Here is a 21,378-nt window from a genome sequence, read left to right as displayed (position 1 = left end):
TTCATATCAGTGCTATTGTGGTGTTCTGAAATTTGATGAATCCTGGGCTTTTAAAACGCCCCCAAGCGCTGTTCAGTCAGTGCAAAACTGGCTTCAAGGCTTGTTTGATTGTTTGTCATTGAAAAGTTGATTTCTCTCGAGAACAATATGTAAATATATGAATATAGCACATATTAATATGAATACATTAGAACGATAGCCCTAAAAACACTGTCCTGCAAATTACTGTTATATTAAACGTCATTTCAGTGTTGTTCTCTGAAATAATATAAATCTTTTCATTGTTAAGTCCTCAGATTTGTAGCAGGCTCAATGTTAAAAACACTGACAGTTTTCTATTTAGCAGCGTGGGAGCTTTGGGGGAGAGAGAGGGCACAGAGCAGAGGATGGAGGAAGGAAGGGAGAGGAAACCACTTTAGATTGTAAAGGATTTCCATTTCCGAAAGACAAGCGCCCTCCCTCTTCCGGTCTCCATGTCTCCTGCCGCCCTCCCTCTTCCATTGCTCATCTCATTCTTACTCTCTCTCTCTCTCTCTCTGTCTGCCACTCTCTCCCCCTCCCACCGACTCACTGCCCCCCCATTCCTCCTTTACTCCATATCTCTCCTTTTCCCTCTGTATACAGTTAGCCCATTCTAATGGCCCAAGACCAGGAACTCTGGGACCTCAGGAGATTAGATGGGAGCTAGGGATGGGTGTGTGTGTCTGTGTGCGCACTTGTGTTTATCTGTGCTTCCATCTGTGTCTATGAGCGCATATGAGTGTGTATTCTCGTGTGTGTGTGTGCGCACTTTGTAATAAAATGTTTTTTTTCCATTCACAAGTGGAATATTTGTCAGGCCTGACTGAGCAAGATGAATTTTCATCTCTGTGTCATCATAAGGCCACAGATGGGAGGGACGGGGCACAAATGTGAAGGATTACATAATTCAAAGATATTATTTTCATTCTTCCCTTCTCTGGAAATGTCCTTATCATCGTGCTCAGAAGACCCATCGCTTGAGAGATGAGAGTTTTCACCAAACTGAAGACGGGAAGGTTTTAGTGTATAGATTATATGATCATTTACAAATGACATGTTGGGCAGAAGAGTGGTCCCTCTATATCTATAGTCCCTACCAGCTCCTGGGGTGTGTTCCATCGCTGATACTATACCTCTGACCTCTCTGGGGAGAGGGGCAAATACATTTTCAGAAACACAGTTAACTCAAATGGCGAGTTTCAAGGCTGATGTTCTATTACAATGAGTCAATGTCACTGAGATGAGCACTTGGAGAAAAAATATATCTATCATTCATGCCTATCGAACAGTGAATAATGTGACATATTTGCCTGCCCAAGCTGACATGCAGGCATCTTTAGATGTAAGGACTAACTAAAATGTGCAAGTCAAAGCTAGATTACATGCCAACATCTACAACAGCTCAATATTTTATTAAGAGATTGTTTATAAGACTCCTGAGACATGGACTCAATTTTATGGCACTGTAATACCAAGCACACATTTGATATGAGCTACACAGTTGATTGGTAAATCACTGTAAACAGAGCAGCTCCAAGAAGTGTCTCTTGGTTACATTGCAAGTCTCTAGTTTGATGGTCGTAAACTGGCAGAATTGACAGATTACACCTAAGTGCTATGTTTTCACTCTACAGAATCTTCTATTAGCACAATAAGTTACCACCATTAGTTATGAATATTCCACTGACTGTGTTCAACTTTAGCAAAATAACCTGTATTACAGCTGTGCAAATATGCTAATCCCTATAGTATTATACTAATACCTCATAATCAAAATACTATTCCACTGTCAGATAAATAAAAACAGACAATTCAATTCAATTCAATTTTATTTATATAGCGCCAAATCACAACAACAGTTATCTCACAGCGCTTTTCATAAAAGAGCAGGTCTAGACCGTACTCTATGATGCTATTTACAGAAGCCCAACAGTTCCCACCAAGAGCAAGCACTAGGCGACAGAGGCAAGGAAAAACTTCCTTTTAAGAGGCAGAAACCTCGAGCAGAACCATGGCTCAGGGTGGGCGGCCATCTGCCTCCACCGGTTGGGGGTGAAGGAGAGAGAGAGAGAGAGAGAGAGAGAGAGAGAGGAGGGAGGCAGCCTACACAATATAAACACAGAGGTACAGACAGTGAAGGTGATGTTGCTATAGACTAAATGAAAAATGGTACAGATATTTATAATAGTGTTAATGGTAACAGTCGTAATGTTAATGATTATAATAACAATAATAACAATAAGACTAGCAACAATAGTCATTGCAGCAGAGGGTGTCGAGCAGGAACACGGGGGCAGCAGGTGACCCGCAACCACAGATCCAGACTCCACAGCTCCAGAGTCAGAAAACCTGCAGGAAGTGATAGGAGGAGAGAGGAGAGGGACGAGAAAGCACAAGACTACCAGAAAGGGGAGAAGTTGTGTTAGTAACATGCAATAATGGGATGAGGTTGCATAAAGAGGGAGAGAAAGTAGAGGAGAGAGGAGCTCAGTGCATCATGGGAAATCCCCCGGCAGTCTAGGCCTATAGCAGCATAACTAAGGGATGGTTCAGGACTCACCTGAGCCAGCCCTAACTATAAGCTTTATCAAAGAGGAAAGTCTTAAGCCTACTCTTAAATGTGGAGATGGTGTCTGCCTCCTGAACCCAAACTGGAACCTGGTTCCACAGGAGAGGAGCTTGATAGCTGAACGCTCTGGCTCCTAGTCTACTTTTGGAGACTCTAGGAACCACAAGTAACCCTGCATTCTGGGAGCGCAGTGCTCTGGTGGGGTAGTAAGGTACTATGAGCTCTTTAAGATAAGATGGTGCCTGACCATTAAGAGCTTTGTAGGTAAGAAGAATGATTTTAAATTCTATTCTGGATTTTACTGGAAGCCAATGCAAAGAAGCTAAAACAGGAGAAATGTGATCTCTTTTCTCGTTCCTGTCAGAACACGTGCTGCAGCATTCTGGATCAGCTGAAGAGTCTTGATGGACTTTTTCGAGCAGCCTGATAATAAGAAATTGCAGTAATCCAGCCTAGAAGTAACAAATGCATGGACTAGTTTTTCTGCATCATTTTTAGACAGGATGTTCCTGATTTTCGCAATATTACGTAGGTGAAAAAAGGCGGTCCTTGAAATTTGCTTAATGTGAGACTTAAACGACATGTCCTGATCAAAGATAACTCCAAGATTCCTCACAGTGGTACTGGAGGCCAGGTCGATGCCATCCAGGGAAACTATATCTTTAGATAATGCGTCACGGAGGTGCTTAGGCCCCAGAGCAATAACTTCAGTTTTATCTGAGTTTAACATGAGAAAATTACAGGTCATCCAGGTTTTAACATCCTGAAGGCACATTTGAAGTTTAGCTAACTGATGAGTTTCATCTGGCTTGATCGATAGATATAACTGAGTATCATAATACTGAGTTCCTAAAAGTTATAGTATATAGTATTGTTGTTATGATTCTTGATATAAAATTATGTCATAATCATTGTAAGGTTACCCTACCATACATACATACAATACTTCAAGGATAGCATGACATTGCCTCTAACTCTAACTTAGTGGCCAAAGCAGCGTCTGTAACACGGTGGATCAATATATTTGAGTGTCACAACCCGAACGAAATTACTTGTTTCACTATCAGAATGTGATCCACTCGGTCGATAACATTTGAAAAGGCTATACCAGCCGCATGTAGAAAATTTTACCCCCATTCACATTACGGCACGGCAAAGTCAACACAGTGGACGCTGTAGCGCTACCGCCGACTAGGGTTTGGGGGTGTAATTGCAGAATGACGGACACACCGACGCACAAGTATAAATGCATGGCTATGTGCGTACAGCGTAGCTACACGGCGTTGCAGCCGTTGAAAGCTTGCAAACTATCCTTTGAACTCACTATTCACTATCTTTATGTATCCTGTTCCTTGTTTGGTAAGGACGATGATATTCTCTTAACTTTTGGGACCATTGTTGTGACCATTTTTCTAACATGCAGTCCAAAGTGACACTCAACAAATCCCTACAATTTACCCAGAATGAAACACGAACACCAATGGATTGTTCAGAGATTTGGGTGGGTTTATGCTAGCAGCAGGTAATGTAACAAAGAGCCACCATGCTCAAGCAAGGATGAGGAGAGGGCTATAGAGGTCTGTTACCTCACTTCTTTGTAACTCCACACCCCAGATTTTCAAAATGTTCAAATATGTAGTCAACTCTCAAATGACGTAACTTTAGATGTTTCGGTTTTCTCCCTCTGGAGCCACAAAATGCTTTATACACCTTTTTCCACAAATGCAGCAGTATTTCCCAACAGCAGTATACACTTGTGAACAGACTTTGATGTGTAAAATTGGTGGAGTTCCCCTTTAAAGCACCAGCTTTTTCAATACAGTCACTCGACTTCAGCAACCATGTCCACTGCTGGTACTACTGCCATCAGACAAAATACTAATAATTTGGACTTTGGTGATTGAATTATCCATTGTGAACTGGGTTTTGGGTTTTATTTCAGTCTATGGTTAAACAAACACCCATTAGTTAAAAGTGTGAGATGTGGAACTTTTCAAAAATTCTGTTATAAAATGAAAGCATCTTGCCAGGCTACTGATGAATACTGTATGTTTGTGCATTCTCAATTAGTTCAGCTGTTTTAGTGTCCCTAATTAGATAAATATAGATAAAAAACCTGAGTGCTTGTGAATGTGGTGTGCATGTTGGCATATATTTATGAATCTGTTTACTCTGCATACTGTATATTTGTATCTATGCTTTTCTGGATGTGTGTTTGTCACAGTTGTTAATGTCTGCACAGTCTATGTGTACATACTACAGTAAGAACTTGCATGTGTATTTGTGTTATCCTATTTTGGCTAAATTATGGGTTTCTCATTAGCAACAGTGTAAATATTTGTGTGTGCAGTACATATCTTGCTGTGAAAGCAGCTTGCTGCCTTTGAACAATAAAAAAATCATCTGCTTATCAGCAAAACAGAACACGGCTCCAAGTCCTGGAAAAGACAGACAGAACAGATGTTCAGAATGATGTGTGTGTGAGAGAAAGAGAGAGAGAGAGGGATGGTTTATTCCCTCATTCTTAACATGTTTACATTTAGGATTGTAATGAGTGAGGCTTTTGAAATGTGGATCATTTAATTGTGTTAACATGCAGCCCACTCAAAACTGCAGCTGGAATTTCAAAGCTTCTGTGCTTTCTGAACATTTTTCTCATTGGCTTAATGCATGTGTGTCAGTGTCTCTTTTTTTATTGTTCTTTCATTTACACAGACACAGTCAAAATCAGTCTCTCACTTTTGTTCACATACAACACTCATTTGCACGCAAACTCTCAGGTACTGCAGAATCAAAATCAAAAGTAGGTTTACACATACAAGGAAATTGCTTTGGTGACTTGGTGCTTAACAATAAAGCTTTTACTTCTTTCTGTCTATTTGATGTCTTTTCCAGCCCCATCCATGTTATCCAATAAAACAGGGTGTATTTTTGAAAGTAGCGGATGCTATGTGTGTGTTCAGATCTTTTGTCCTTCAGAGTTTCCTGAAGGGCCCATCCTAGACATCAGCAACTTACAGATACACTACACACACACACAAAAGTACACGAGGTACACAAAATGACGCAGACTACATCGTAATAAAATCGACTGATGCTCATTCTCTTTGTGTCTTTATTTGTTTAAACAAGACTCTGAATCACTTTAATTGCTACATTAAATGTAGAGGATGTCGCTGGTGCAGAGGCATACAGCACTGACCACTACAGACAGACAGAGTTTGTGTTTCACAGGGAGGATATGAGCTTGCATGCACTTCAGTTGGATATAGAATGTAAGACCATAGGAAGCCAGTGGATTTTACATGCAAAAGTAAAGAAGCTTTTCAGCATTGAGTCACTACACACTGTATAGAATATGTATACATCTACAGAAAATGAATGGTGGGCAGCCATTAGTACACTGAAAGACATTAGAGACATTACAAAACATAGACATGAATTCATTAAAAAGAGCCGTAGTACACAAAAACTTGTGTAGCCATTAGAGGATCTGTTGGATCATAAACAAGATGGCAAGAGTTACTGTTATGACACCAATCCCGTTGATGTTCTCTGCTAAAATGCATTTAAATGGGTGAACTAGCAGCTTTCTTTAATACATGACCTGACTTGATTTTGACACATTTCTGGGATTTATTCAGTGTTGAAAACGAAACATGGGCTTGGATTTTCACTGGTTTTGCTCAGTAATATTCAGAATAACATTGACTGATATTTCCTTTTTCTTTCTTTTTTTAATCCCTTTCTCCTCACCCTGACTCCTCCATCTCCTTATCTTCTTCTTCTGTGTTGTCTGTGTGTGTACGTGGATGTACAGGCTATGGCTTTGTGGACTTTGACAGCCCTGCAGCAGCCCAGAAGGCTGTGGCCTCGCTCAAAGCCAGCGGAGTCCAGGCACAGATGGCGAAGGTAAGCTTCAACCCGCCCTTCACTCTCTGGTCTGCTTTACTTGTTGTTGTTTGGCTTTCTTGTGGTTATGTACTCCAGGTAGACTCAGTCACTGTCTGTAAACCCTGAAGACACCGGGTGGTGTTGGTGGTCATCATAATGACAGTGATGATGGTTGATGTTATTTGTGGTCACAGTAATAATAATGACAACAGTAGTTCAATGTTGATAATTACAATAACCATCACAGAATTTTCTGTATGTCTGTTATACTGTTACATTGATCCATGTGAGACTGATAGGTGCAGCTTTGATTAAGTCAATAATGAGATTATTGATTGAGTCCATATAGAGTTAATGATTAACGACCATGGTCATGATGAGATTATTGATCACATTCCCGAAAAAACGGGATAAAGGGTGGAGCCGATAATTTAGATGGCTGAGCTAGTTTCCTTTAACCCTGTATCCTTTCTTTCCTTTCTTTCACCATTTTCTTATGTGTTCCTCATGCATCGGTTCTATATTCTTCTAAAATGCTAGTAATCATCCAATGGTTGTGTTTGTAGTTTAGTGTGTGTGTGTGTGTGTGTGTGTGTGTGTGTGTGTGTGTGTGTGTGTGTGTGTGTTTGTCTGTGTGTGTATGTGTATAGCTGGCAGTGGTATGCCACAATGTCGTGCCAAAACATGTGGGCCTTACCAGCACAATCACATTATCCTTCAATGCGTGCGAAAGAAAGACACTGAATAGCCTGCCGTGCTTTCAGATTCATTAAAGCTGTATCACTGCATACTTCCTTTTATAAATGAGAGAAGAGTGCAATTAAAATGGGCCAGTCTTCAGGCACCAGGAGCATCCCATTGAATTAAACAGCAGCAAGCCTCTGAGCCACCTTTGCCTTGCTCTTCTATTAAACCTCTTTTCATTAGACTTCCATCTCTTATTTTGTTCCTAACTGCTTGGGGGGCATGTGGAAGAGCAGTGTTGATGTGTTTAGCTGTTATTAAAGAGAGAAGAACCCTCGACTCCTTGGAGATTGAGTTTTCCGGAGGGATTGAAAGGAGGGCAAGGAGTCAATTCCAAATGAAATTACACAGACTTCTTACTGTTTCATGAACTAATTATGCACAGAGCTGCTGATGTCCCAGCTAACTTTCCTGGATCAGAGTGCAATGAGAAAGTCAGTCTCAAAAACACTGATGTTGGATTTCTAACTCGAGCCCCTAACATTTTGTAAGTTGAGCAGCTTAATTGGGGTTTGACAAAATCTTGGTTTTAACGCTCTCAGTACCAATTAGACTGAGACAAATTTGTCACAGAGAAAACTCATGCCATTTCCCACATCCTTCTCAGAGTACACTGAGGTTTTATAAGTTAGCTGGGAAGAAACTTTTATTCTTAGTTCTAATCTGCAAGACAGGCTAAAGACAGCAGTGGTGGCAGTAGGAAGACAAAAAAGAGATGATTAGCTTTCTTGAAAGAGAGATGAGACATCTATGACAGGCACATTTTTCATATTTTCGGGGAGGTGAGGTTTGGAGAAATGTTTAGAGATAGAGCTGTGATGCTCATACTACCGAGCCTGTGTTGGACTGAAATGCTGGGTCAAACATAGCGTATATGTTAATGTCCTCATGAGATCTAATCTATAAAGATAAATTCAGCCAAGCATGTCATGAGCTTTACTTTTCACATATCCCAAAACATGGAACCTAAACTTGGGAAGTATTAGTAAGTTAAATAATCCAGACTTGATAGAAATGTAATAATAATACCCTGTTCAAAAAATCAAGAGAACACTTAATCATCACAGTATAACATCATGTTAATTAAACTTCAGGGAATAGAAGCATAACAATAGGTGCACTGAAGAGGCAACAGCAAGCACCCAAAAAAGAAATGTTTTTGCAGGTGGTGGCCACAGATAATTGCTCACTCCTTATCCTTCCTTGACTGACTGTTCTTTAGTTTTGTTTAGTTCTTGTCACTGCAGCCCATTGAGGTTGCATAGGTGGTCCAGCTCCTCCAGGATGGCCCATAGGTTTTCTGTGTCTCCCAGCACAGTCTGAAGAACATGAGGGAGATTCCAGGAGAAGGGCCGTTACATTAGGAGAGCTGGACAGGGCTGTAGAAGGGCATCAACTCAATAGCAAGACCTGCATCTGCTCCTTTGTGCGAGGAGGAACAGGAAGTGCATTGCCAGAGGCCTCCAAAATGACTTTCAACAGGCTACAGAAACAGACTCCATGAGCGTGGCATGACGGGCCAACATCCTCAAGTGTGATCTGTGCTCACAGCCCAGCACTGTGCAGCTTGATTGGCATTCACCATGGGCGCCTCGTTGAGGGCAGGTTCACATTGAGCACCTTTGACAGACTTGAAAGAGTCTGGAGACGCCGCTGTGAATTCTATCAAAATGATCCGGATTTGGAAATCCCATGTTATGCTATCCAGGATTACGTAATCCATTTTACTTTTGTGCCAGTTTTTCAAAACAACGTTGGATTGGATCACCCTGATCCAAATACAAACTTTTCAGGATGACCAAATCCAGATTTCCAGTGCTCTAAATGGGACTTCATGTCACAACCTAGGCTGTTAATAATATAAAGACCAACAGGTAGAACAGCCAGCGTCGAGTGACTTTAATTTGAAGAGACAGAAAATGCACAATAAAACAACACAGACATTTCTTTCCATTTTCAATTTCTTTAAACAGTCAGACCATCTGATGCACAACAAATCCAAGAAAAACAATCATAACCATTATTCACAGATACACTGTGGATATTTTGAGCATGTGAGCATTCCACAATTTCGGAGCTGCCACTGCAAAAGCACGGCCCCCTTTAAGTTTTCGACGGGTTTTAGGCATTCTCAGGAGAAGTTTGTCAACTGACCTGAGCAAACGGGTGGGTGTATAAGGATGAAGCAGCTCAGATAAATAAGGGGGGGCAAGGCCATTCAAGGATTTAAAAGTCAGTAAAAGAAATTTAAAATTGATCCTAAATTGAATGGGTAGCCAATGGAGTGAGCGTAGAACTGGGGAGATGTGTTCCTATTTATGTGTTCCCGTTAGAAGACAAGCTGCAGCGTTTTGTACCATCTGGAGACGGACGAGAGATCATCCATTCATCCCACCGAAAAGTGCATTGCAGTAATCTAGTCTAGTAGTCACAAAGGCGTGTATAACGGTCTCAAAATTATGCTTAGAAAGAATCGGTTTCAGCTTAGCCAGCTGTCTTAATTGAAAGAAACTAGATTTAACCATTAACCCAACGTGTTTATCCAGTTTCATATCGGCATCGATTTTGACTCGTAGGTCTGTGACGGTTGGCGTGACATACTAAGCTAGGGGGCCTAGATCGAGGTGAGGAGGGGAGTGAGTCCCAGGGGTGCTGTTAAAAACCATCACCTCCGTTTTGTTTTCATTAAAACTTAAGAAGTTGAGAGCCATCTTATGCCACCTTATGTCCTCTAGACATGCAAACACTGGTCTGAGAGTGTCATCCTTACTCAAAGGGACAGAGATCTGGCTGTCATCTGCATAACAATGGAAAGAGATGCCATGTTTCCTAAGTATTGAGCCAAGTGGGAGGAGATAAAGGGAAAAGAGAAGAGGGCCTAGAATTGAGCCTTGCGGGATGCCACAGGAGAGGTGCGCCATGGTAGACACAGAGTCACCACAGTTGACACTGAATGTCCTACCTTTCCAGTAGGATTGAACCCATTTTAGGGCTATGCCTGTAATGCCCACCCATCGCGCTAAACGAGAGACCAGAATTTGATGGTCCACAGTGTCAAAGGCAGCTGTTAAATCCAGAAGCACAAGGACCACACAGTCACCAGCATCTGTTGCTAAAAATATATCGTTAAAAACTTTTACGAGAGCAGTTTCGGTGTTAAAGCGTCATTCGGCGAGCCTGAGGGTTTCAATTGCCCAACAATTTATTGTAATACAGACAGCGTGACAGGTTCAAATTTAGTAAAAGAAAAGGGGCAGTGCAGTCAGCAGAGAATAACGGATCGTAAGTTGAGGGTGTGATATGAGATCTGATAGTATTGACTTTGTCAGTAAAGTAATTTAGGAATTGTTCACAGCCGGAATCCAAGATATCAGCAGTTTGCTGGACGTCAAGAACAGAATCAATGGTTTTAAATAAAACATGAGGTTTGCTATAGTTTGCCATAATGATTTCAGAAAAGTACTTTCTTTTAGCCTCTTTCAGGGTTGTTTGATATAGGCGCCAGCAGTCCCCTTAAAATTTGGAGATGTAATTTGTCCTTCTTCCATTTGTGCTCAGCCCTGCGGCATTTACGTCTGACAGTGCGAGCCTTGCCATCTAGCCAGGGCTCTTTTTTTCCTTTGGGCTGTCTAAATTTTAGTGGAGCGACTGTGTCCATTACCATTTGATAGCTGGAGTCAAACCATTTGCTGAAGCCCTCTTGATCACTTCTCATAGAGTCCAGTAGGACGCGTTTTTGGCTAAAGGCGGATGAGAATTTAACAGCAGTGGAAGGGCTAATAACTCGGCAGCGTTTAGCAGTAGTGCAAGGCAGTGTCAAATAAAACAGGCTTGTGGTCGGAGAACACTGGGTCACAAATCTCCACGTTCAGAACAGACAAGCCAAATGATAAAACAAGGTCCAGTATATGACCGCGTTCATGTGTGGGGCCAGTTTCAGATTGTACAAGGTTAAAAGTGTCAGTAAGGCTTAAAAAATCCTTGGCCATTGGTTTGTCCGGACAGCACACATGGATATTAAAATCACCGACAATAAGGACACGGCCATATTTAGGCAGAATTTCCATCAAGAGACCGGAAGAGTCATTTAAGAAATCCTTGTTATATTTGTGAGGCCGGTATATCACTGCGCACAGCACAGTTTGGAAGCGACCTAGCTCGAACATGCTCATTTCAAAGCTAGTGTACTGAGGCAAAGGCGATAACTGTCTACATTTATGGACATCCTTGTAGATAGTTAATATACCTCCACCTCGGCCTGATGTCCGCGGGGAGTTAAAGTAGCAGCACTTATGTGGCAAGAATTCAGATAAGACACTTGACTCACCAGCAGTCAACCAAGTCTCGGTCACAGCGAGGAAATCCAGTCCCCGGGACGTGAAGAAGTCCTTTAGGATGAAAGTTTTGTTGGCTAGCGATCTAGAGACCCGACACAGAGGCCGCAGGTTCCGTAGATTCGCTCTGCGCCCGCGGGGGCGACAAGATCTGTGGCCGAGGGGATGCAGCAGAAACTCAGAAAGCCCCGAATCGAACGGCTGGGGGGGACCTCATGATGCTCCGACCTGGAGCAGCTTGCCAGATATATTTTTATCTTTATCATTTTTCGTTTACCCCTAACGTTTACGCTGGGGATGCGGAAGTGTGTGTCGGCAGAGGTATGTTGGGATCCCCGATAGAAGCGGCGGTAAAGTATTGTGGCCATCATGGTCAAACTTTATGAAGTCCTTGGCTGAAAGTTGAAGATCTAGTAAAGTCTGACGATCGTATACAAGCAGGGTGTTGGCACCTGGAGTAATCAAGGTTAGGAACAGCACGATTATACACACACATAGCGATGACAGACGGCAAGCTGAATACACTGGTGCCATCTTGCCCCATGAATGGTTTGCTTCTGATGAGTGTGCCTTTGTAATTAATGTACAATATTAAGTGACAGTTGAAATTAAATACATTATTTTTGTTTGATATTGACAGATATTTGGGGGATTATTTATTTTAATACTTTACAGTACTGAATGGCGTAATAGGTCTACTTTATATAATTTATCACTGTAAAGTACAAGTGCAAAATATAAAAATATAAATAAATGTGTATGTAGGCTCCTACATGATAAAAATGTTGGAAAATTTGGAAAGTTTGAAATTTTGTTCCTAAAATCCACCCTGAATCCACCCTTCTGTTGTGATCAGGTTAATCCTGATTTTTTCGATCAAAGGGATCCCTGTCCTACTAAAAAGTTTTGAACAACACAAACTGTAGGTTTGATCCAGTTTTATACCAGGATTGAATTAGGTGATCTGATCCGATTTCAGAAACCTTTTTTTTTATCCAATCCAATAACCAAAATCTGATCAGATTACTTTTGAACATCTGGGCCCAGGAGTTCACTGAAGCCCTGATCCAAGTCTGGGAGGAGATCCCCTATGACACCATCCGCCATCTCCTCAGGAACATGCCCAGACTTTGTCAGGAGTACATACAGGCATGTGGGGGCGATACTAGTGAGTCACATTATGAGTTGCCGTGATGAAAGTCACGCAAGTTGGATCAGCATGTGATTTGATTTTTTTTACGTTGACTTTCAATGTGATTTTGAATCCAGCCTTCAGTTGCTGAGTGATTTTGGTTTCTGCTTCCCTTTCCGGTTTGCCAGAACTTCCTTGCGCCCAACCGAAAGTCCTTCTCCATAGCTTCCCAAAACCCGCCCACACTCAGGTTTTTGCTCATGTGACCACCAAAACGCACCCCTTAAATCTTTTAGTAAAGGTTATTTAGACAAAGTTATTAGACACTAGTGGAAGTACAAAAAGACAAGAGACCTTTGAGGTGCACATCTGATGGACTGTAGTACAGGTTTGACAAGAGATGCTATATCCTTAATCTTATTAACAAAATAATAAACACATTTGTGCAGTTAAGAGGAGCAGGGAGAGCAGCAAAAACAGTTATATCAATGGTTTCAAGTGAGCTGCTGTACTTATCTTTACTTGTGAAAATAATCCGTGACAGTATAACTGAATAAAAGCTCTATCAGGTAGAAATAGTGGACATGGAGATTAGTAGATTCCCACAATCTCTCCACTTATCTACAGTCATACTTAAAAAGGTGAATATTTTTCAGGGAATCTAGTGGGATTGGAGTCATTGTCACTATACATCACAGGACTGGGACGGGATAGATAAACCTGAGTGGGCAGCACGGGACATTGATGTGTCTCTGAGCAAGTTACTTAACCCCTAGTTGCTCCAAAGGCATGCAACCTATGACAATTAACAATTGCAAGTCGTTTTGAATAGAAGCATCAGCTAAATGAATAAATGTAAATGTAAAATGTAAATATACAGAGCTAACATGAATAACCGCTATTTTCGGTGGCTTTTAATGGGAACGGGATGGGATGGGAATCATTCTTCTGTGCAGTGGGACAGGACAGAAGTGAAAATCAACTCCCATGTCATCCTCTATGCCAAATTTTAGTTAATAATCGTAAATGCCTAAATTCTTTGACTAGAGGCAGTAAGTAGAACATGAAGATAATACTGTCCTGCTTGTGTCAAGCCTTGGGCAGCATTTGCAGAATCAGGGAATTCCTTCCACAAGGCCCTGGACCTCTGCAGCATCACAATGGAAAGTGATCATTGTATCGGATGTGCTGTATCAGAACAAACCAGTGGATGCAAGAAATGTTGGAAACTTCCCTCAGGTAGACATCAGGGCTGGGAATTACTGCCTTAGTAACATATAGTATGCCTAATGTAGTTCAGTTTCATTCTGCCGCCAAGTCTCCTAAGCTGCCTTAATTCTGTATGCATTAGGCCTTAGTTGTACCTGTAGCATAGTTATTTTCCTCCACTTCCTTGTACTTGTGCACAGACCGTGGCACATGGGGTAAAGAATTGTCACCAAGGCCTCAGCTTGTCTGGCCAAGGAACTTGAATACTTAGAGGCCCCGTATCCAGACAAGGGTTCTCCCCCATAGAGGAGTGACCGTGACGAAGAGTTTAATGATTGTACATCCCGACAGCAGGTGCATTGTGCATGAACAGATTCAGCAACCACATGAATACACAGAAGAGGAAGGGATTAGCAGGCAGCCTCCTGCTGCGTTACACATCGTTTGAGGGATGTGGAGGTACATGTGCTGCCTGGCCAAACTCAGGGCAAGAAGTTTATACTTGCGAGTGTACGGAGACTTTGAAGCAGCTGCATACCACATAGTGTAAGAGGTCTGACAATGCAACTGCAACCTCAAAGTTAACAATGATTAAAGTAACTTCCTGACATTACCCGTGAATTACTTAGAGCGCAGTTGTAGCAAGATTAGACTGTTGGTGTGAATATAATTGTATTCATTGTGAGAAACCTTTATCCATTAAACCCTGCAGCTTGCACTGACATCTACTTTGTGATAGGTGCATGTTTTGGTTGTGAAATAAACAAGACAAGAAGAAAATACAGCAAGCAAAGATGTGAAGAGAGAAGGAACTGTGTGTGTGTGCGTGTGTGTGTGTATGTGTGTGTGTGTGTGTCCTAAACTCACTTCCTCAGTCTTCTTGGTAATTACTGTTGACCTGAAAGATGATTACTGCTACAGCTGTACTCCTCCTCTCTCTTGCCTGCTCACTCAGAGTTAGTTTTTGTGTCTCCCAGACTCATTCTCACTTTCTCTCTTTGTGTATCTGTACGTTGAATCCTCATATAACACTTTAAGTCACCCTTACACTTAAACTCCTTGCATTATATAGAACACAGTAGAGTATTTTTGACTTTACTGTACACAGGTATCTCACGACCCTGAAACGAATAAGCAGGTATAAATAATTGATGGGTGGATGGATGCACACAGATAAGTGATGAGGGTGTGTGAGTCCTTTTCTTTGTCTTTTTCTATTTTCTATGCTTCTCCTTGTGTCCATGAATCCTGCATCAACTGCATTGACTTTCCGTTTGTATGTGTGTGAGCGTGTATGCCTGTATGTGCGTGTGTGTGAAATGCACGTCACAAAAGACTGATCATCTCAGGTAAAAGCATTCTGCAATATAAAATTACTGTGTATTAAAATTCATATCAGACGCTACTTTTACCATGCAAACAAGAAAACGCACACTCTGCTATGCGTATATATAGCGTGTGTGTGTGTGTGTGTACAACAACAGTTACAGAGGACCAAGGTCACTATGCTAATTAGAGAGATGGTACCACTGGCAGTGACACTTCACACCTCCCTCCCATCTCTCCCTTTCTTCTTCTCCCCTCCACTATGTCCTTGGCACCTCCTGCCTTGCTTTCCCTTCTCTGTCTTTCTTTTCTTTTTTCCCTCCCCCTCTCCTTTTTTTCCTAGTTTGTTTCTCTCTTTATCTGACCCCCCCTCCAAACAACCTCATCATCAACACCCCCCTTACCCCAGCCTCTCCCAACTCCATCCTCACTGTGTGTGTTTGTGTGCGTGTGTGTGTTTGTCTGTAGCAGGTGCTGCAATGCCTCCTCCAGAGTCATTAGTTACAGGGTTGAGTGAGGACAGAGTGAAGGATAGAGTGAGGAAGAGGAAGGGGGGTCTATGTGGGTTGAGAGAGGAAGGCTTGGTGTGATGAGAAAGGGGGAGAGGACACACACATACACATACACACAAACAAACAGACAAACACAACGAAAACAAAGTGAACTTAGCTGCATGACTGTCATTTATCAGCCCTGATTAAACCCTTGGGTTAGGCCAGTTGGGTGCTTTCTTTCTTGCTTGCTTTTTTTCTCTCCTTTCCTCTGTTTTGCGTGTGTGTCTGATAAAACCCAGATGCCTGATGTTCTCTTGACTTGGTTTACTGATGTATCCAGTGTGTGTGCTTTCTTGCATGTGTGTGTGTGCACTAGCTTGCATCTGCGTGTATATGCCTCTATATATGCTGTGTGCGTGTGTCTGACAGCTGAGGTTAGTGATGGGAAGAGGAGGACAACAGAGCCAACTGACACATAAGAAAAGATGAGCTGAGACAAAAAACACATAGACAGGAAGACGTAAGCATCTCTCTCTTCCTCGCCCGGCTTTCTGCTTGTCTATCACTCTCGTCTCTTTCTTGATATATTCTTTTTTCACCTCTCTTTTTCTTCTCCTCATCTGTCACACCTGTTTATTCAAATGTGTTTGTTTCCTTTTGGTTTTTATGTATTCTTCTCTTTATTCTGTTTCCCCTTTGCCTGTTTCATTGTGCTTTTCCCCTCTTTCTGCCTTTCTCTGCCAGATATGATACACTATCCCTTCACAAGTCAGCATATATAATGTGGAATTTGGTAGTGCTCTGCTTTCTACTACTAAAACATGTACAATACAAAAATACACAACCATTGTGGTGCGTAGTGACAGAGAGGATGTACTGCTTCAATTTACCACTGCCATTTTTTTGACACTGCTTGTCTCTGGACAGTTGGACTATTAACTAGAATTAGAATTCTTTGTTTTTGTGTAAGGAAGTATAAATTATAATGGTACTATATCTGTATATGGAATACACATGTTGATATAAGATCTTTTCCACTTTTAATGGGACAAGCCATCGTGCTGTTGTTAGGTTTGTACTCCACTCAGAAAGTTAAAGCAGTTAAATCACACAAATTCCCACAAGATGTCATATTTTGCTATTTTTAAGCTCTTGCACACTCACTGTTGTGTTCATCCTATATTATTCAAAGGAAAATGTCTAGGTAGCATTAGCTGTCTCTCTTTCTTGGGCCCAGATGTGGTGATGGCAGACCTCAACAATACAATACCCTATGATTCATACATAGTCATGAGGTAAAGAAGTGGGTGCTCAAATCGGAGAAGGGACTAGTCAAAAGAAGGACTCAGGATAAATACACAGATTTCTTAGCAAAAATGTGTTTAAATTTCAGCTGTACTTAATAATGAATAAAGTATTAATATTACTCCAGCAAGAGAACTGTATCCTTTGTAGTAGAATTCAAAAGTGTTTTGCATAAGAATAGGAGATGACAGGCTTTCTTTCTTTAGAAAGAGCTCCTTTGCTACACATGACATCAATCCCACAAAATACCTTGTAAAATGAGACTGCCACAATAAAAATGTATTCAATATAGTTAATTCTATACAATAGGAATGCATTTGTATGTGATCCAACCTTTTACAGTAGTCAAGTATGCATGTGTTTTTAAAAAAAATATCTTTAAAAATATCTATTTTAAAATCTTAGATTGCACGTTTGATTAATTATAATGTTCTTTTCTTCCCAATGCTCCACATCCTTGTGTATGGTTCAAGGCAGAGTTGACACTGTAAAATACAGATAATGAATCACATTCGGTTTAGTAGTGGAGGACCTAGGAGTGGCCAAGGATGTGTGCGTGCATGTGTATTCACAGCAGCCCTAAAATAAAAGCCGAATGTATGTGTGTGCACATGTTGTACCACTCTGTGTGGACCTGTGTCTTTTTGTGGGGCCGGACCACCTCTAGTCCAACAAAAGCAGGAAGATGGGAAGGAGGAGAAAGAGGAAAGAAAGGGAGAGAGAAGAGAGGAGTGGGAGGGAGCCTAGTGAGTGAAACCCAATCGAATTAAATGTAATCTGGCCTGAATGTGCACAACCATCAGCTGCTCTCCAATCTTATTAACCCTGCATTACCAGCTCTGGGTTGTGTGTTTATATGTGTGTGCCTGTGTCTTTTTATGTTAGTGTGTGTGGAGGAGCGAGAGAAATGGAAGAGGTAACTGGATAAGTGAGAAAAGAAAAGAGTGAGATAGACGGGATGGGAGGAAGGGAGAGTGTGAGAGGCAGGGAGATGGAGAAGAAAATGAAGATAAATAAGTGTGTTTGGGTGATTAATGTGACTCTGTGGCATTGCTAATGAAAAATTTCTCATCATAGCAGTAATCACGATAATTTTTGGTGACACTTAACAGTTTCTTTGTTTTGCTGCATTAACTTGTGTATTATACCATGAAAAGAGATTACATGTGGACAGGGATACAGGTATTTAGCCACAATTTAAATCTAGTAGTAAATAGCCTAACATACTTAGAAGAGCGTGACAAAACAGTGTAAACACAGAAGAGAGTACAAACTCAAGAACATTTATTCTTTGAGTATAATTAACAGTTTTTGGCTACAAGTTGGCTACATCTTGTTTTCGTTACATACTAATTTCAGATTTATTGCACAGAGGAAGAAACAATCAGTCTGAATCAGTTTCTTCTCCTGAAAAATGATCAAATCGCTGTGCACTGCAAGATGAGACGTAACATTTTTTTAGTAAAGACAACAGGAAATATCATGTGAAGAACATCTATTTTTAAACTGCTTTCAATAAGTACATATGTTTCTGTATAATACTTATTGTAAGCCTCTATGTCATTATTAATGCATATATAATAATAGTCTACTTGGACTCCACAACACGACAAATGCAGAACGAGACCTATTTTGAAGGTTTTTAAGGTAATATTTTGAAGGTTCATTTATGATTATGCCACCCACAAATTCAGAAATTTAAGGGGGAAATTCCACCTGTTTTTATAAAACTATAGTTTCTCTCTCCAGTCTTCTATTCTCTTGGATGTCAAGTTGTCTGAAAGAACTTGTGTTGTGTTTATCCAGCCTGGAGACACATACTAGTTTAAGTGATATGCAGCCAAAAGCCTTCTATCCAAGGGTCCCAGACTCATTAATATTTTGTGCAATGTGTTCATTAAAATTATAATTTAAGTTGAAGCAGGAGTTGTGCCTTTTCTGAAAAGTAGTTTGCCAGAACAGTTTAAAAAAAAAAGAGGTTGACAGACAAATAAAGGGCAGTCACACTGACAGACTCGGATAAGGACACAGAGGAGATCATGAAGACTGTTAATTTGGGATGTTTTCTGTAGTTTGCTTACATCTTTGGTACTAAGTGTTTTGCATTTCCCAGAGATCACTTTGCAATCAGTCTCCCACTGAGACCCCTTCTTTGTGTTGATGAAGTTTTATTTTCTTTCTTCATCTGTTTAATGCAATCAAATGTTTACAGAGGCTGGAAGTATTAAAATACATGTCCTTTGTACCAAAGCATATTTCCTAGAAAGGCCCAACCTAAAACCCGCTGTTAGTAAAAATGTGTGCAAATGCTTCCATAGGTTATGCATTGTTTGAATCCTTACATTATATTAGTAAAACTTTTTTTGGTAACACTTTCTATGAATGTCATCGCTATAATGACTTATGCATAAATTTATAACACGATATAATGCATTTTAACACTTTACTTAAAACAAACAAAGACATGCTATATAACTTTAAACATTACTATAAACTATTATTCCATTTTATATCACGAATTCTAAATTGTGACTGAAGTGTATTTATAACGAGGCAGAGTCGATGGTTATAATGTGTTATGGAACATGGTCGGAGATTCTTGGCGCACAGTGATATAAACTGGTATTACTATTAGTTGTAAAACATTAAATCAAAAGGTCATAATGACTTATGAACTTTGCTATAGCGCCTAATGCATGTTTGTAAGTGAATGTCTTATGGAAGCATTATATCATGTTATATATATATGCATTAAGTCATTTTAGCGATGACCTTAATAGAAAGTGTTACCCTTTTTTTTAATATATGTATACACAGATCCCTGGTTGTTAATTTAAGTCACAGTTTTTTAGCTGTGCGCATATCTCTGTGAACAGCAGCAATTAACACACTGTGAATGCCTGACAGCAGAAACAGAGTAAAAAGAAAACTGGGTGGTGGGTAAGTGGTGATGGCTGCACTCTGAAACAAATTGTCCCAAGAGCTCCAAAGCTGGATTTTGTATTAGAGTATAAAGTTTTGAAATCTTCATGTTGTTAGACTTTTTTTGGATTTTTACAGCTTCATGAAGAAATGTCTATTCCTTCCCTTTTTTTTTAAGAGTGAATGGATATTTGGTCCCAACCCATAGAGCTAATACTACAACAGAAAACCAGCATCTATCACCTATTACAATGTGTTTCTTCTGTGTTATTCCTGACAAATAAAAAAACAAAACAATAAAAATAAAATGGATTTAACCTGAAGTTTGTCCAAACAAACGTGCAGAAATACATCCAGAGTAAATTAAGTGTGGTATCTAATGTGGCAGTAAATAAACATATTACATCTTCATTGCTTCATATTTCAACAACACAAAGCAGTAGGCCAAAACAATAACATATAAAATGCTTTTATTTAGGAATAAAATCTCCAGCTTATATCAGGCATCATTTCGTTAGAGTAAGGTGTCTTTCAACTGGTGAATGCCTCATTTGAAAATGAAACCATTCAGTATTCAGTAGTAGTCAGTATCACCTCAGCATTATGCCCCCGAGAGGACGGAAAACAAAGAGGAATGAGGGAAATATTGCCATGAACAGAGGAGGAATAGAGTAGGTAGCTGGAGAGTGGGGGTGGTGCTTGGTTTGATGGAGCTGGGTTTTCGAACAGCTCCATAAGGACGGAGATAACTGGAAAACACTATAAAACGCCTCTCCTCGCATTCTTTCCCTCTGTGGAATTAGCCTCTGAGTGGGCTGCTGGAGCGAGGGAGGGTGCATAGAGAGATTGATGGAGGGAGGGAGTGGGAAGCCCGAACTGTAGCAAGGGAGGATAGAGAGAGATGGAGTGAATGTGGAGTGGGCAGCTTGAACTCTGAGAGGGAGAAATGCACAGTGATCAAGGAGACAGGAAGGAAATAAAAGGCTAGAAGAACAGGAGGGTAAGAGGAAATAGGGTGGTGCTGCATTTAAAATCTCATTCCACACACACTGTGGAATACATATGAATGAAGTATATTAATGGCAGTGTGAGCGGCTGACTGAAATGTCCCAATTTTATGGGGACACTATTAAGTCTATTTTCTGATTGGCTGTTCATCCCTCACATCTCTCATTGTTATTGGTGGCCAGGCATGCTTGTTGTTTGTCATTGGGCAGGCAGCAGACTCGGCTGGATTCACAATCCGATGGCATAATTCAGCCATCGATCAAACTTTGTGGACAGCAGTAGCCAAACGGCTCCTCCAGACACACAGAGAGAGAGAGCTTTCAGAGTAGAATATCACAAATCAAATGCTGTAACCTTTTAGTGCATCTGAGTCTGCACATGCCCACTGAAACCCAATAAGGCTTTTTCTCTCACTGTGCC

At 40.8% G+C, this 21,378-nt stretch overlaps 1 protein-coding gene across 2 annotated transcripts in view; it reads left to right on the top strand.

Moving 5' to 3' along the window:
- LOC119897908 (RNA-binding motif, single-stranded-interacting protein 3-like) overlaps positions 1-21,378 on the top strand; it is a 132,349-nt gene that overhangs the window by 53,865 nt on the left and 57,106 nt on the right. For both annotated transcript variants that reach the window (XM_038711943.1, XM_038711944.1), the window contains exon 4: positions 6,411-6,502. In XM_038711943.1, the coding sequence (XP_038567871.1) occupies positions 6,411-6,502 (92 nt within the window). The remainder of the gene's footprint in view (positions 1-6,410; positions 6,503-21,378) is intronic.

The sequence above is a fragment of the Micropterus salmoides genome, unplaced genomic scaffold (genome assembly GCF_014851395.1).
Source record: "Micropterus salmoides isolate LMB-PRFRI ecotype aquatic unplaced genomic scaffold, ASM1485139v1 Ms_hic_scaffold_11, whole genome shotgun sequence".
Lineage (NCBI taxonomy): Eukaryota > Metazoa > Chordata > Actinopteri > Centrarchiformes > Centrarchidae > Micropterus > Micropterus salmoides.
Note: the sequence above shows the minus strand (reverse complement) of the source record. Positions and strands in the feature narration are given on the sequence as shown.